The 15,171-nt window shown below is 32.2% G+C and overlaps 1 protein-coding gene across 2 annotated transcripts in view; it reads left to right on the plus strand.

Moving 5' to 3' along the window:
• Positions 1-15,171, plus strand: part of BRINP3 (BMP/retinoic acid inducible neural specific 3) — a 399,388-nt gene that overhangs the window by 13,142 nt on the left and 371,075 nt on the right. For both annotated transcript variants that reach the window (XM_069459484.1, XM_069459485.1), the window contains one exon: positions 8,401-8,686. In XM_069459484.1, the coding sequence (XP_069315585.1) occupies positions 8,451-8,686 (236 nt within the window). In that variant the 5' untranslated portion in view covers positions 8,401-8,450. Of the gene's footprint in view, positions 1-8,400; positions 8,687-15,171 lie in introns of those variants that run through there.

The following is a 15,171-nucleotide window of genomic DNA, read 5'->3' on the forward strand; positions in this document are numbered from 1 at the left end:
TTTCTGTTTCACTGTTTTGGTAATGAAAATATTAATTATAATACATTTTCTGAAATTGTTAAAAATTATTGATGATGCTTGTTAAAGACTAAGGAAACAGACTTTATTCAAGGGGGGCTTGCTACAACTGGAGCTTGTAAGTAGAAGACAGATATTTGGCTCAGCTCTGAATATAATAAGGAAAAGTGAGAACTTACAGCCAAGCGGTAGGGTGGAAATCAGTGGATAGAAAATTACTAAGAGGAAACATAGGGGGTGAAGGGTGTCCTGGCTAAACTGACCTAACAGAATCCTTGGTGAAGACAGTCATGGCGGTCAGACATCACCGGGGGGATGGTGGAAGATGAGAAACCCAGTCAGATATCCAGGGGGATCATATATTGAGGGTGAGGATTCTGCTAAAAATGACTTAGCAGAATTCTTGCTAAAATTGGACAATGCAGAGCTGAACAACAGAAGCCCAAAAAGTAAGGGCTTATCTGAGTAAAGAAGGAAAAGCAGCCTGCCTGACTAGAGATGGGTCAAGGGAAAAAATCTACATCAAAGCACTCCTCAAATTTTACTTTAAAACTAGATTTTTCATTCCAAATATACTTTCTAAACATCTTTCATTTGAACTGTATTCTTTAGTGTCTGATGACTTTCCTTATGAATTAAACTTAATACAATCTGGATCTTACAAAGAAACTATGCTGTATGATCACTTATGTTGAAACATCGTGATATTTTATATTTATCAGATAACCCAGTAACTCTTGTACTTGGGCTTTTAAGAATAATTTTCCTTATGTGCTGCACAGAATTACGGAATGGAACTCACCTGCTCTTCATTTTTCTAATCAGTTCTACCGTTAGGTAGTAGCATTTAACTTCCTCTTTATTGGTAGGACAAGATTGTATTGACAGGATCAGGTAGGAGATTAGTTTCCTTCCCAGTATAGACTCCTCAGAGGAATACTCACCCTCATTAAGATGGGAAGACTTAAAGCTGTAATTCAGAGGCACTGTATTGCCTGATCAGCTAAAATAAATAAGGAGAAGGACTCTCTGGGACACAGGATTAGAAGAGTAAAATGACTAGAAGAATGCATTTCTAAAGTCAGCCTCAAACTGTACAATGTGATTAAAAAGAAGGAAACTCAGTTCTTTTGAGGAAAAAAGGGGTAAACAAAAAGAGAAGCGGAAAAGCACAATAACAACGCTTTACTCACAAATTCATATAATGGCAATCCCCTGCTGGAATAAGAAGATATAATAAAACAATCTATAATGTTGTTTAAAAAAAAAGTTTCAATTCAGTGGATGTTCCAAAAAGTTACCTTGTGCAAGATAGTATGTGAGGTGCCAAGGGCCATAGGGATTGCTAACAGGTAGTACCAGCCAGCAAATCTCGTAATCTGCTCATATGAACCAAGGTGTTGGAGAGGATAACAGCAGCATATTGTCAAATTTTAGAATATTCATGAATGGAAATCTATCCAGTCTATCCTTATTTTAATAATTTCCATCCTACCTTATTCAAAAGAATATAAGGTAGTTATTAATATTCAAGGACATTTATCTTTAACATTCAAAAGGAATTGCTAATTCACATAAATGTGCATCCATTTATTTTTGTACTTTAGATAAATTAATGTTTCTGTAATGCTTGGAGTTGAATGATACCGTTTTGCCTTAGAGGTTATCACTAAATTTTAGTTTGCTTTTCCTTTTCTTACAAATTTGTCTTACTTTTTGAAAGATGTATTTTTTCTTATAATCCTTAGACATATCCAGTGATAATTTGGATATCTAAATGTCAGAATGACTTTATTCCTATTTTTACATATTATTGTTTATTTCAACAGATGCACAAAGATAAAGCAATTATTTCTCGATACTCCTAGTGGAGTATAGAAAGAGAAAGACACAATCCTACCTATTTATATGGAAAATGGCCCACATTGTGTAAAGTAGGCAAGATTTTATATCTTGGTGAATTATTTGACATTTTTATATAATAAAATACCAAATTCTAATTCATTAGGCTATTTTAAAATTTAATACCTTTAAATAAACAATGTGTAGTTTAAGAAAGAATAATTTTAGGTCATTTGAAATCTAAAACTACAAATCATTATTACTAAAGTACTTCTATAAATTAGTAAATAATGAAATGCTTATTCTTTTATTAATCTGACTATAGACTATACACAGGTTATAAACATTCAAAAATAAAAATCCATATGCATATGCATGTAAGATAATGAATTTCATTATTCATTTAATATATATTTTTGAATATATTCATCAAATTTAATCCTTGAGTATTGACTGCTGTCATACAAAAGCAATGCTTTTAAAACTGTTTTTCTTATACTCAGGGATCTTTCCTGCTTAATTGTGTTATAATTTTTTCATCTGTAGTCCTAAGTTTTCATACTATTGTCCCTTAAAATAATACTTGTTAGAAATGACCCTTACATGCTTGTCACTATCTGCAATGTTTGAGAACATGAGGAAACTGACCTAATTAAAATTGTATGATTGAATTTAAGCAAAATATTACAAATCATTTCATTTCACTAAAATTTTATTATGTCTCGTATTGTGAGACACCAAGTCGGTTATATGTATCTTGAATGGTTTTTTTTTTTTTTTTTTTTTTTTTTAGTGGCACTATAAAGCAATTTATAATAAGATTGAGCAACGAAAACTGATTGGATTAATCTTGTAATTTCTCTGAAGAGGTAGATAAATTAAATCAGTTTGATTGACCATAGCTAGATTTTTCAACCCAATAAATAACACATATAATCAGGAAAACAACAGTTTTCTGGATTTTGAGTTTACAATACATATTTTAAAAGATATTAAATTAAATCACATTTAGTTGATTTAAACTATTACCTTCATTGAAAACATTAAATTATACAAAGCAGACATTCTATGAAAACTCATAATATGTAGTTACACAGATGGTTTGCTTATAATGGCCTAAGGTAATATTACTCCATTTTAATTTTTATTTCAATTTTAATTTCTATTTCTAATTTTTATTTTATTCAAAAGGGACAACAAAAATCCTAATAAATAACTTTCGACCTGCAGTCAGTCCTCAGTAGATTGTAGTGCGGTATAACAGGGAGAATGTAGTACTCAGTTTGGCTTCAAGACTGCTGCTCTTGAATCCTTGCTCGGCTGCATGTTTGTACACCTTGAACCTCAGTATTCTAAGCAAACAAATGGGGATAACAATGTAAGCCACACTTTGCTGCTGGTAGGTGAAAGAAGAAAATATTAGTAAAATGCTTGGAATATGAAAGGGCTCAATAAATGTTAATTTTGTTGTGAAGAAGAAATGGCACATGATTTTATCATCACTGTCTTTTTTTTTTCCCCTGTGGAGTTGGGAGGACTTTGTTCAAAGTTATCCCTAGTATATGACCTTCTGAAGGGGGAGAAACTGATATTCAATTACTGTTTCTATATTATGATTCTGTAAATTCAAGAGCAACAACACAATGTAACATGCATTGTGCTCCTCTGTTAGAAGAGGATTTATGTTTGACTCTTTGTTGACTAGGGTCTGTGTTTGACTTTCATATATAGTTTCTACCTTTAGAAACTATGAATATTAGAACATAAGTGACAAAGTTCTTAGTTTTCCACAGTTGTGCATGATCATAATAGTCTCTTATCATTGTGCTCAAAGCTAATAATTAATAAGGATGTGCTTATATCCTTGTCTTTAAAATGTTTTAATATTAAAAATATTTTGCTTTGATACTATCTGAACATGTCATTTATTTATTATGCTTACAATTTGGATATAAAAACCATTACTTCAAAACTCCATTTCCTCCTTTACTTCAAGTATCAAAGCAATTGTCATCTTGAAGCTTAGCTCAGATATAAACTTCTCTGTAGGTCTTTGTTTTTTCTTTCCATACAGAAGGAGTTTTCCTAATCTTTCCTGCCATATTATATTAATTATATATTAATTTAGTGCTTATTTAATCAATATTATTCATTCACTCTACCAATATTGATTAGGCAATTTTATTTCAGGTACTTTGGTAACTGTTTCATTGTCATTAAGGTAGGAACAATTACTTTCCTCCCAAAATTAATCTAACTGGGGGAAGGGAGACACTCAGAGAAACAGACCAAACATACAAACCAACGTATGCAGTGCAAATGTGCTATCATACAGGAGGAACAGGAGCATAAAGGATGACTAACCAGCCTTGAAGGGTCACAGAAAGCTTTATGGATGGAGTGACAATCTAGTCTAAAGTTTTAAGGATAGATCAAGGTAGGCGGGTGAAGAGGTCCAAGTAAAAATAATGATTCTGGCAGAATTACATAAGCAAAGATCCTGAGAGAGAGATAGTGAGGTGAATTTGAGATATACAATAAGTCTGAAGAGTAGTTGATATTTGGTTGATAATGGTGATGGCATCCACACATAGGGAAGATGTAGACGAAGGGTTAAGAAAGGGAAGATAATTTTATAAATTATTCTAAAGAGTTCTAATATTACCCAGAGCGGAAAGTGTGCAATGACATAATTGTGAGTAAGGGAATTACATATTTAGATTTAAATGTTTAGTAAGATAATTCTGACTGTAATGAAAAGAACAGGTTTAAGAGAGTCACATGGGTGTTTGGCAAACCAGTTATGAAGCTATTGCAGCAATCTCGTTTAGAGGTGATGGTGGTGGTGTTGGGGACAGAATGAGCCAGTCAAGTAAAGTGGGGGTGGAGAGAGAGTGATAGATTCGATTCTTAGGAGGAAGAATGCATACAACTTTTGAATGGATTGGATATGTGCAATGAATAAGAAGGTAGGTAAAAGTAGTGTGTAGGTTTAAAGATTTGAAGAGATGGAAATATCACATGGTGAGATAAGGAAACTAGAAACAAAAAAAGTTTTCTTCCCATTCTGTAATTCTTCAAGGGAAGTCCTCAAAGACTACTTTAGTGTAATTTTTGTGGAGCATCTTAGTTTAGTTATTATAACTCTCTTTAAAAGTTTCTTATAAACATAAGGATTTCAAGAGATCCCCCAAATTAATTTAAATTTGGATAGGGTTGATATTCCTACGTGTTAACAAACTTTTCTTTCAGAAAAATTTATTTCTGAACAGCAGTGGAAAAATGTACCCAAATCACAAGTAGAAGAAACAGAAATAATTAAAATCTAATTATTAGGTAGTAGTTACTGAGTAATATTTTTAAGTAGTTCTCTACACATAATTTAAGAAAACCTTTCCATCTTTCCATATGCTAACACAGGTAACTATGTGCAATGATGGATATGTCAATTTGTTCCACTATAGTAACCATATTGTATCATGTTTTATACCTTAAATATGCACAATATAGTTTATTTAAAGTATGAGGGGGTATGAAGACCATGAGACATCTTCAAAACATTTGATAAAGAAGACAATAAAAGTGTGGTTCTGGGTAATTACCTATTGAAACATTATAGAAGTTTAGAACAGGCCCTTAAATGCCATCTACGTCAATTTTATCCTACTTTTATAACACTTTATGTATTACAAAATCATGTGTTTGAGTACAAAGAGTTGGATTTAATTTTATGGTATATAATTGCATGATTTCATACCAGTATAAAATATGATTTAAAACACTTCATGTCCTTACCATATGCTAGACACTATTCTAGGTACTATGCAAATATTAACTCATTGAATTTTTGTAACAGACTGATGAGGTGATCTTCTACAACAATTGAAGATTTTGAGGCACAAAGGAAGTTCAATCACTTTCCAGAGATCAAACATCTACATGGTCGGGAGAGGGGCTGGGATTTTAACATAGGCAATCTGGCTCCAGAGTCCGATCTCTTGACCATTGTCTGTACTGCCTCTTGATGTTATAAACTTATTAGTTGTTGGATTTGGAGAAAATTTGACTTTGTTTTCAAAGAGCTGTTTTCCAAGTTACTAATTAGGAAGGATGGAATAAGTTTTGTTTGAATATTTTCAGTAACATTCTTGTTCACATTTATGTTTGGTAATAAGAGAGCTCTACTTAGGTGGTATTTCTCTGAGTTTGATTGAGTTAAAAGTAATTTCCTTTCAGATTAGATATGGAATATGGACTTAAAACAGGCAGTATGTTTGAATAATTTATTCTGCCTTTCTTTGTGAAATAAAAATAACTCATTGAAATTTAGAAAATATAATTTTTTGCAACAACCATGAAATTTTGCTAATCTGAATGTATACATGATCAGCAGAATAAAAATATGTGTGCTTAACAGAGATGAGCAATATTTATTAGTTATAGGGGGATTATACTTTACCAATACATATAAGAATAATTCTAAGTTTATAAATATGATAAACTATGTTCATGTGAAGACAAATGGTATAGTCCCAATATGAGAAAAACAGTATGTAAAAAAATGCTTATTTTTTCAGCAGATTTGAAAGTTATGAAGTTATGAGTTGAATCATTTGTCAGTGCTACATTTATATATATAATTGATGAAGGTCCAAAATCTCCTAACTCCTACTCCAAAATCTTTCTATTATATTATGTTATTCCTTTTTATGATAACTTTAAAATGTCTTCACTTGTAAGACTTCCTCTGTTGTTTACAATAGAGGGCATTTCTTAATTCTCATAGCGGACCAATTTATGATTGGGGCAAATTATATAATATGTGGGTAATGTCCTTTTAATTTTGTAATGGGTGAAACTGTGACTCTGATGATCTAGGTCACTCATTGTATCATTGTTTTGAGATAGTTTAGAGTTGCAAAATAATTGCTTTATATCTGTCATATAGGAATAGTTTAGGATTAAATTACAAATTGTAGTGTTATAGCTACAGAAGCAAGTTAAAACTATCAGATCCCTGTCCAAACACCAGAGAAATATGGTAGGTACTGTCATTGAAATATTTTACTCAATACTGTGAATTTTGATTTTTTTTCTTAAGAGATTTTGCTGACTAAAAACTTTCATAACTAAAACTTTCTCAGTCAGAATCTTTATGCTCTATAGTTCTATATGCTATGAATAATACTATTTGAAAAGAGTGATGAGGATGGAAAGTACAATTGAATTAAAATATTTTTAGAATTGTTTTGTGTAACATATAGACCTTGCATCAAGAGCTTGTATAAAGTTCCTTATACCATACCATAACGGGATTACATATCTTGTTATTTTATTTTAAAATGGTTATAATATAATGTATGCAGTTTCATAGTTTATGAATAATCTGCATTGTCTTAGTTTGTGTATATGAATTTTGCAGGTATGACTATTTATTTCATGAATAAACACAGATGCAAATTTAAATCTTCTAAAGGCCCTGGAAACAATTTAATTACGATTCTGTTTAAATAATCAGCGAAGCTGTTTGTCCCTAAGAGAATAATGGAAAAAAATACTTGGGCAAATGCACCAGTCCACACTCCCGCCTGCCCCCCACACATCTATCCGCCCATCGATTGGTCTCTTTGTCTATCATCTCTCTCTCTCTCTATCTCACTATCTAGATAGATAGGACAATATACACACACTTATTTTTATATATTTATATATTCTTAGACCTACATTTTTATTCCAAGTTTATCTAGATTATGGATATAACTACATGAATATCTTTAATTCATTTTTGCACCATTTATCTAAAATAATTATAAATTAACAAATATATTTAGTATCAAAATTAGCAATAAAATTTATGAAATATTTAAACATATTAAATATTTAGGTTGACTGTGTCCAATTTTTTTTTTTTTTTTTTGAGACAGAGTCTCATTCTGTTGCCCGGGCTAGAGTGCCGTGGCATCAGCCTAGCTCACAGCAACCTCAAACTCCTGGGCTCAAGCGATCCTCCTGCCTCAGCCTCTTGAGTAGCTGGGACTACAGGTGCTCACCACCACACCTAGCTAATTTTTTCTATTTTTAGTAGAGACAGGGGTCTCACTCTTGCTCAGGCTGGTCTTGAAGTCCTGAGGTCAAGTAATACTCCTGCCTCTGCCTCCCAGAGTGCTAGGATTACAGGCGTGAGCCACTGTGCCCAGCCCTCAAGGTGTCCAATTTTGTAAAACATTTAAGCAGAAAAAAGAATATTAGTTGAAACTTCTGATTCTTGCTCAGTAGGCTTTAGTAATCTGCTAGAGGACATTGTCACGACAAGGCCTGTTATGACTCAGGGCCTTATTTTCCATTAATGTAAAAAAGGAGCACAAAATATAAAAGAAACACACCTCTGAAAAATTTGTTTTGCATCTTATTTTCTTTTACTATCATCTAGTTTAAAATAATGATATTGGATTAAAATTTAGAAAATGACCCACCTCAGCCCCTTAACTGTTAGAAAAGAATCTTCCAAGGATTAACTAACTGCCTGTGTATTTTGTCTAGGTGTTGAGGGAAAGCTAAGAGAATGAAGGCTCTAAGTCCCCAGTGGAAGCATGATATGGCGGCGCAGAGCTGGTGCTGAATTGTTCTCTCTGATGGCTCTATGGGAGTGGATAGCACTGAGTCTTCATTGCTGGGTTTTAGCGGTTGCTGCTGTTTCGGATCAGCATGCCACAAGCCCCTTCGACTGGCTCCTCTCTGATAAGGGACCCTTCCACCGCTCACAGGAATACACAGATTTTGTGGACAGAAGCCGGCAGGGATTTAGCACAAGATACAAGATATACAGGTATGAAGCAAAGGGAAAGCAATTACAGCGATATCATCCTTGAAGGTTGTGTGTAAATAAGTTTCTCTAAGGGAAAGTTGCAGATGGGAAAGGGTTATTATTTGCCATGCACCAAAGCAATGTTTTCTTGCTATTTCAGAATATTTCTTGTAGATGTAATATATTGTGAAAAAAATAGATAATGGTGACCACTTGTGTATCACTCCCAAATTGTAGAATGCTAGTAAATGCCAGTGTACCTAGGAGGCTGAGTTTCTCACTTTAAATAGCCACAATTTAAAAATGAATTTGCTTAAATCACTTTTCCTTTCTACCTTATACCATGCCATGTTACCTTTTTTAGCCTAAATGACAATGCTATCTTCCACTAGTCACTGAGAAGTTGAGTCAGTCACCTTATCCCTTTTTAGCTTAAAGGTAATTGTGCATTCAGGAGCTAAAGGAAACAGCAATAAAATAAAACAAATAGCAGATAAACAGGACATGACAGAAAAGACCAAAGAAAAGGAGGAGGTTAAGATATATGACCTTTAACTTTTGTCACTCTTCTATATTTGAAATCTAAATACGTTACACAAAAAGAGTCATATATTAAATCCAACAAATGCTGCCTGCTGTCCTGAAGTCCAGGGAATCCACTGAATAGAGGAGTGTACAAGTGGTTGCCTGAATAGATTAGATTGTATTGATCTGTGCCATAAAGAATATTTTATGTAAAGTAATCATTTCAGTTTGATTCTTAGCGATAGAAGTTTATAATTTCCAGTTACTGGTTTAGCATTTATGTAGAGGCAAATTTTGTTTTGCATTTTTGTATGTCTGTATCTAGGTAGATATGGTTATATAAATATTTTATTTTATGTTCTATGTGCACCAGAGGGCACTATGCTTCAGGTCTGTATGTAGTCTTTCATACAACATCATAAGAAATTTATAAACCCTATCAGCAATGTATATTGCAGAAGAGACCGGATTTCCTGAACAAGTCGCATGAAACATCACACAATTATTGCTGTGTTTTTAAAATAAAAAAAAAAAAACAAGAAATTCCTTAGTCCAGGCAGCCAAAGCACTGTCACAAATCTAAAGAAGGACTTATTCTATTTAAAAACAAAATAAAATGAGAAATACTAAAGATTTTCTTTCTGAAATGCAGCAGAAACAGTCAGTATTTTATGATTCCTGGTTCATTCATTTTTATTTGTGTTTGTTGGTTTGGCCAGGTTTTCCTCACAGATTGGGTGAGGCTAGTTGAATTTAAGATTGTAAGAATGTCTTAGATTTTAGCATTCCGCAAGAGGATTTTTAACTGTCTGTCAAACAAACGGATGCCATGGCCTGTCTCCGAAATCTATTGGCGTCTCTATCTGGAGGTCTGAGGTGTTGTCGTGTGTGTTACTGTTGTGGTTTGGCTTATTGGTCAATCAGCTGTGAGTTGCAAACATGGCTTGACATGTTTTTAGAGGTTCAGGCTGAATGAAAGACATTATTTGGATCATGATAGTGAAAGGTAATGAAAGAAAAAAAAAACTTTGAGGATGGCTTGCAAGGCCCATACGTTCTGTTTAGTTCTTACGAGATTCTCTTCCTGAAGACCTTCATTAGCTCTGTGCTCCTCATTTTTCCAATCTCTTTACCTTTGTAGCTTGAATAACATAAATGGATAGTAAGTCTATTTACAAAAAATAGGTTGTGATGTTCCCTTTTATCCCTGAGCTAGGTTATAACTGCTTATGAAAACTTTATACATTTCTAATGATCCTATGATCACTGACAGTTACTATAAAATGAACAATATATACTTGATTGGTATGAAGTATCTGCAGAGTGAGATCATTAATTTTTTATGTCACATGTAGCTAAATTTTAAACAATTATGCTATATAATATTTCGCTTATGTTAAAATATAAATATATAATAACAATGTGATTTTACATTGAGGTATACATTTCAATGCATTTGCATTTAGTAATACATATTCTTACAGACATATGTATTGGTTCTATAATGATCCTGCTATGTTAAAAGCAAATTAAGAACATTTTAAAGTAAAGTGATATTCTACTACATTTAGGAAGAAAATTTTATCTATGTTATCAGAGGAGAAAACAACTACTTATTAAAGGCATCTATGAGACATTGAGAACTACATGATTTTACTTTCATAACAAAACATTAGGAGACGAAAGATTGGTAAAAAAAAATAATTGTCTACTCATTAGGATTTCTTTAGTCTTAGTAAATTAAGATATTGCATTTGTCCAATTATTATTTTCTTAAATATCAGAGAATGACATCTACCTATCTATCCAATATAATGGATCTAAATTCTTCCACAGGAAGTTAACCCTTATCTGTGAGAGGTTAGAAAATCTCAAAATCAGGGATTAGAATAGCTCTCTGTTTTTTTTTTATTGTTTATGTCTTTAGTATTTATTTTCAGAAAGTAATTATTAGAGACTTTATCTTTCATACATGTTTACTCTAATATACAGATTTGGTGACTATGTAAGATATAGAAAATTAATATTTTTTTCATATTTAAGTACTTGATTTATTATTTTATAAGATCATGTAATTTCCTAAAATGATCAGCCAACACCTTCATGTGGCATATTGCATTGACATTGTTTCTGAAAGGCATTTCTTATGAATGTAAAACATATTATGCCTGTTGAAATAATTAGGTCAAATCTCTTTCAGTTGTCTTTTTTCATTTCATCGCCTTGTCCAGCAACATATTTTTCTTTTCATCCCAAATGTTAGAACAGCAAGATCACAACAATCAAAGATTTCTAAGATCATAAGAAGGGCTCAGATTAAAAAAATCACCATCTTACTTTGAAAAAATATGTTTCTGTTAAGTAACGGGACTTATATTTGCATTTTTAAACTAATGCATATATGAAGTATTTTCAGGTTTTACTTCTGAAACTACATTATGACTTATAATAAAATATGATTAACTTATGGTAACAGAGTTTAATAGAACAGAGTTTAATTAGTTGACGCCTTGTGTTTGTGGTTATATTCTAGAAACATCCTCAGTCAGTAAGTCCACCAGTATATGTATAATTTTCTTTAGGCTGTGGAAATCCTCATTCTTGAAGTAAGTCACAGGAGCTCTAGACAAGGCACTCATTTTTACTTACTCAAACTTAGGTGTAGTTGTCTTGAAACAGATATGAATTCTAAGGTCATAAGCTGGTGATTTTCAATACCATGAAAGAAACATTTCACATATGTAAATCTTCATATACGATGACACAAAACAAAAGTCTTTTTTCCCCCGAACATCTATCATTCTTTGATCAACCACAGGCATAAGTGCATCATGGGAAAATGATGATTTTCTTACAATCTTTCAAAATAAAATATAATATAGCTATGTCATATCATTACAACTTAGCTTGCTCTCTCACAGCAATTTTGCAAAGAATGGTCCAAATTTGAGTGAGAACAGGAGACAATTGATGGTGTGCCTTCCTGGTCTTTAAAGTCATGTTCCCTGAAAAAAAAAAATTGTATTTAAAAAATGACATAGAAAGGAAAAGATAGCCTAGAAAAAGTTAAACAAATGTATAGTCACTTAGTATATGATAGGATTATATTATATTAGTGTGTGCAAAAGAGTAAACTTTTGAATAATAGTTCTTTAATATGAGTATCTGTATAAGAAAAGCAGAAATCAGATTCCTTCTTCATATAATGTACATGAATCTATTTTATATGGAATGAGGATCTAAATAAGAAAGGAAAAATATTAAGTTTCAAGAAGAAAATAGAGGAAAACATCTTCATGATATTGAGATATTGAAGGATTTCTTAAAACACAAGATATGAAGCATTAAAACACAAGTATTCTTCATCAGAAATAAGACCTGGACAGGTATTTATCGATATCATAAATAATATGAAATGACAAAGATGATAGCATTTATAAAGAGCTTCTTCATTTAAAAACATATACATTTTTACAATAAAAACTATGGGGATTCTGGTTTAAGATGTATTCTGAATAGTAATTCGTGACACAATCCCTTCAACTTTTGTACTAAAATACTATGAATTTGCAGGAGAGAAAATGAAAACTCATAACAACACAACATTATAGTTGATACATAACTTTTTTTGCCAGCATATGAGAGGAAATTTTAAATAAATAGTTGTAAGATTCAGTGATTAGCAAAGCATATTTTAGTGCTTAAGATAGAGCAAGCCTAATAGCCTGGCCAAAGGCGGCACTTTCCCTAAATATAGAAGAATATAGAAGGGGGCTTGACCATCAACTACTTACTCAGAAACCCAGAGTGAGTGCTTAGAGGAAACCGGCAGCTGTCTGTCTTTACAGCAGGATGCTGCTTTGCGATGCAGCCACAGTACAAAGGAGCTCTCTCGCCCACCATATTTGGTGATGGTACTATTCCCAAGGATAATATGGCTGGAAGGGAGTTGCCAAAAAAGGCTGCCCCATGCAATATTTGGGACATACTTATGCCAAAGATCATTTGTTGTTTAACTTAATTCTAATTTAACTCATTGCTATGCCTTTTTATTTGCTAAATCTGGCAGCCCTAGAAGGAAATATGCGAGTACTGATACTGATGATTATGTAACATTGACAAGCACTTTCAGAAGTAAATTAGGAGCAGAAAAAGGGAGAGCTCTGAATGCAGTTGATGTAGTTCTCATGGACTTTTTTATTTAGATGATTAGAGAAATGAATATCGGGTTAAATTCTGCCTCAGCTATGTACTGACAATCAAACCCAAACCAGTGCACCTCGGTGCCCTCTACAGCAAACTAAAGCGTGAATTGGAAACAGTTCACACACTCTGTCTCTCAGCAAAATCTATGTATTATTTTTATAATCTAAGTATTATCTTTATTTCACATGACATAAATAAAATAAAACAGTAATAGCACGTTTGCACTCACAGTATGTGGCAGTGGGACTGTCACATGCAGGGAGACCATGCTTACTGGAGGAAGAAAGGAATCAGTGTTTTAAAACGTCAGAACAAAAGAAATAGTTATCCTAAAGATATGGTGGGAGAGATTACCTCTCCATGATCCCTCCTCCGATACACATGCGCTAACATAAGCACACATGCAGACGTGGATACCGCAACAGGTTGTAGGAAATTGTGAGCTATGAAGTTCAATGTTTCTGATCTCAAAAGCAGAATGGGAGCATCAGAACAAATAGATAAGCATTAAAACAAAAATCACCTGCGGTTAATTCTTATATCTGCGTTTGTCTGTCTTTTGCAAAAGTTACTTGCAAATATTTCTTTAAAAATCATATCTAAGAATCTCTTATACTTCTTTGTGTTCGTGTATATTCAAACAAACATAAATTTTGTAATTACTTCTCTTCCCCTCACCACACCAGCTCTTTTCTATTTCTTGTATGTTATATTGAAGAGTCTGTAGTGGGAAGGAAGCTATTTATCCCAGTTGTTTGATTTACTCTAAACCATTCCATTATTCTGTTAGTATACTTTGCAGTGCAGTGATAAATTAAGGAGAGTATTATAAGTAGTGATTTTAAATAATAATCAGAATATATAAATAACCAATATTATTTGAATATTTTTATTCAACAGCTGTATTCATTGATCTCTAACTTTGAGATTAAACTATGTAAAAAAATTTTTAATTTTGTTATTTAATTCTAATTCACAACTGGAACATACATACGAATTTATACTTCAAATATCCGTCAGTTGACATTGAAAAAATTTTAGTCAGATATAATATAGAAATATTAATTAAAGAGTTTAGGATTTATAATCCACGTTCAGAAGAGACAGTTCTCAATGAGAATTGTATATAATCTCATTATTATGAATTTAAAAGATACATTTTTGTAATTATTAACGGAATTTATAAGTAATATGTTTTAGTTTAATAGTGTATTAATGTTTTGCTATTCAAATGAAAAAATGAACACGACTGCTAGTTCACATAATTATTTACAGAAGAGGAAATAACAATTATGATTTTTTGTCATTTAAATAAATACTTTATCTGATTATTTTTCTCTATCTAATTCCATTTCACCAAGCTTTCCAATTCTTCACTGTCATTATCTCTGTGGTCTTCTTCCAAGTAAAATTGTCAAAATTACTGTTGTTTTCTTTTGTTATCACTGTTCTGGGGCTTTTGTATTGTTGATATGTATTTTTTTTAATGGGCACCATTCCAAAAATTTAAAGTTTAAAACTAGAGGGAAAAAACTGAGTAATAATACTTCCTGGGTGGTTTTGTTGGCTTTTATTTTTTTTACAATATGGACATATTTGAATGAACTTTCAGGAGAAAAAGTCATTTACATTATGAGTTTTCTCACTGTAAGTTAAAAAATGTCCTAAAATGACATTTATTATGTCCTTTCTGTTTTTATATAAAAATAAAATAGCAATGCTAATTGCAATCTTTACAAAATTCTAGTTTTAAAAAATTAGCCATGAAATTTTTA

This window comes from Eulemur rufifrons, chromosome 27 (genome assembly GCF_041146395.1).
Source record: "Eulemur rufifrons isolate Redbay chromosome 27, OSU_ERuf_1, whole genome shotgun sequence".
NCBI lineage: Eukaryota > Metazoa > Chordata > Mammalia > Primates > Lemuridae > Eulemur > Eulemur rufifrons.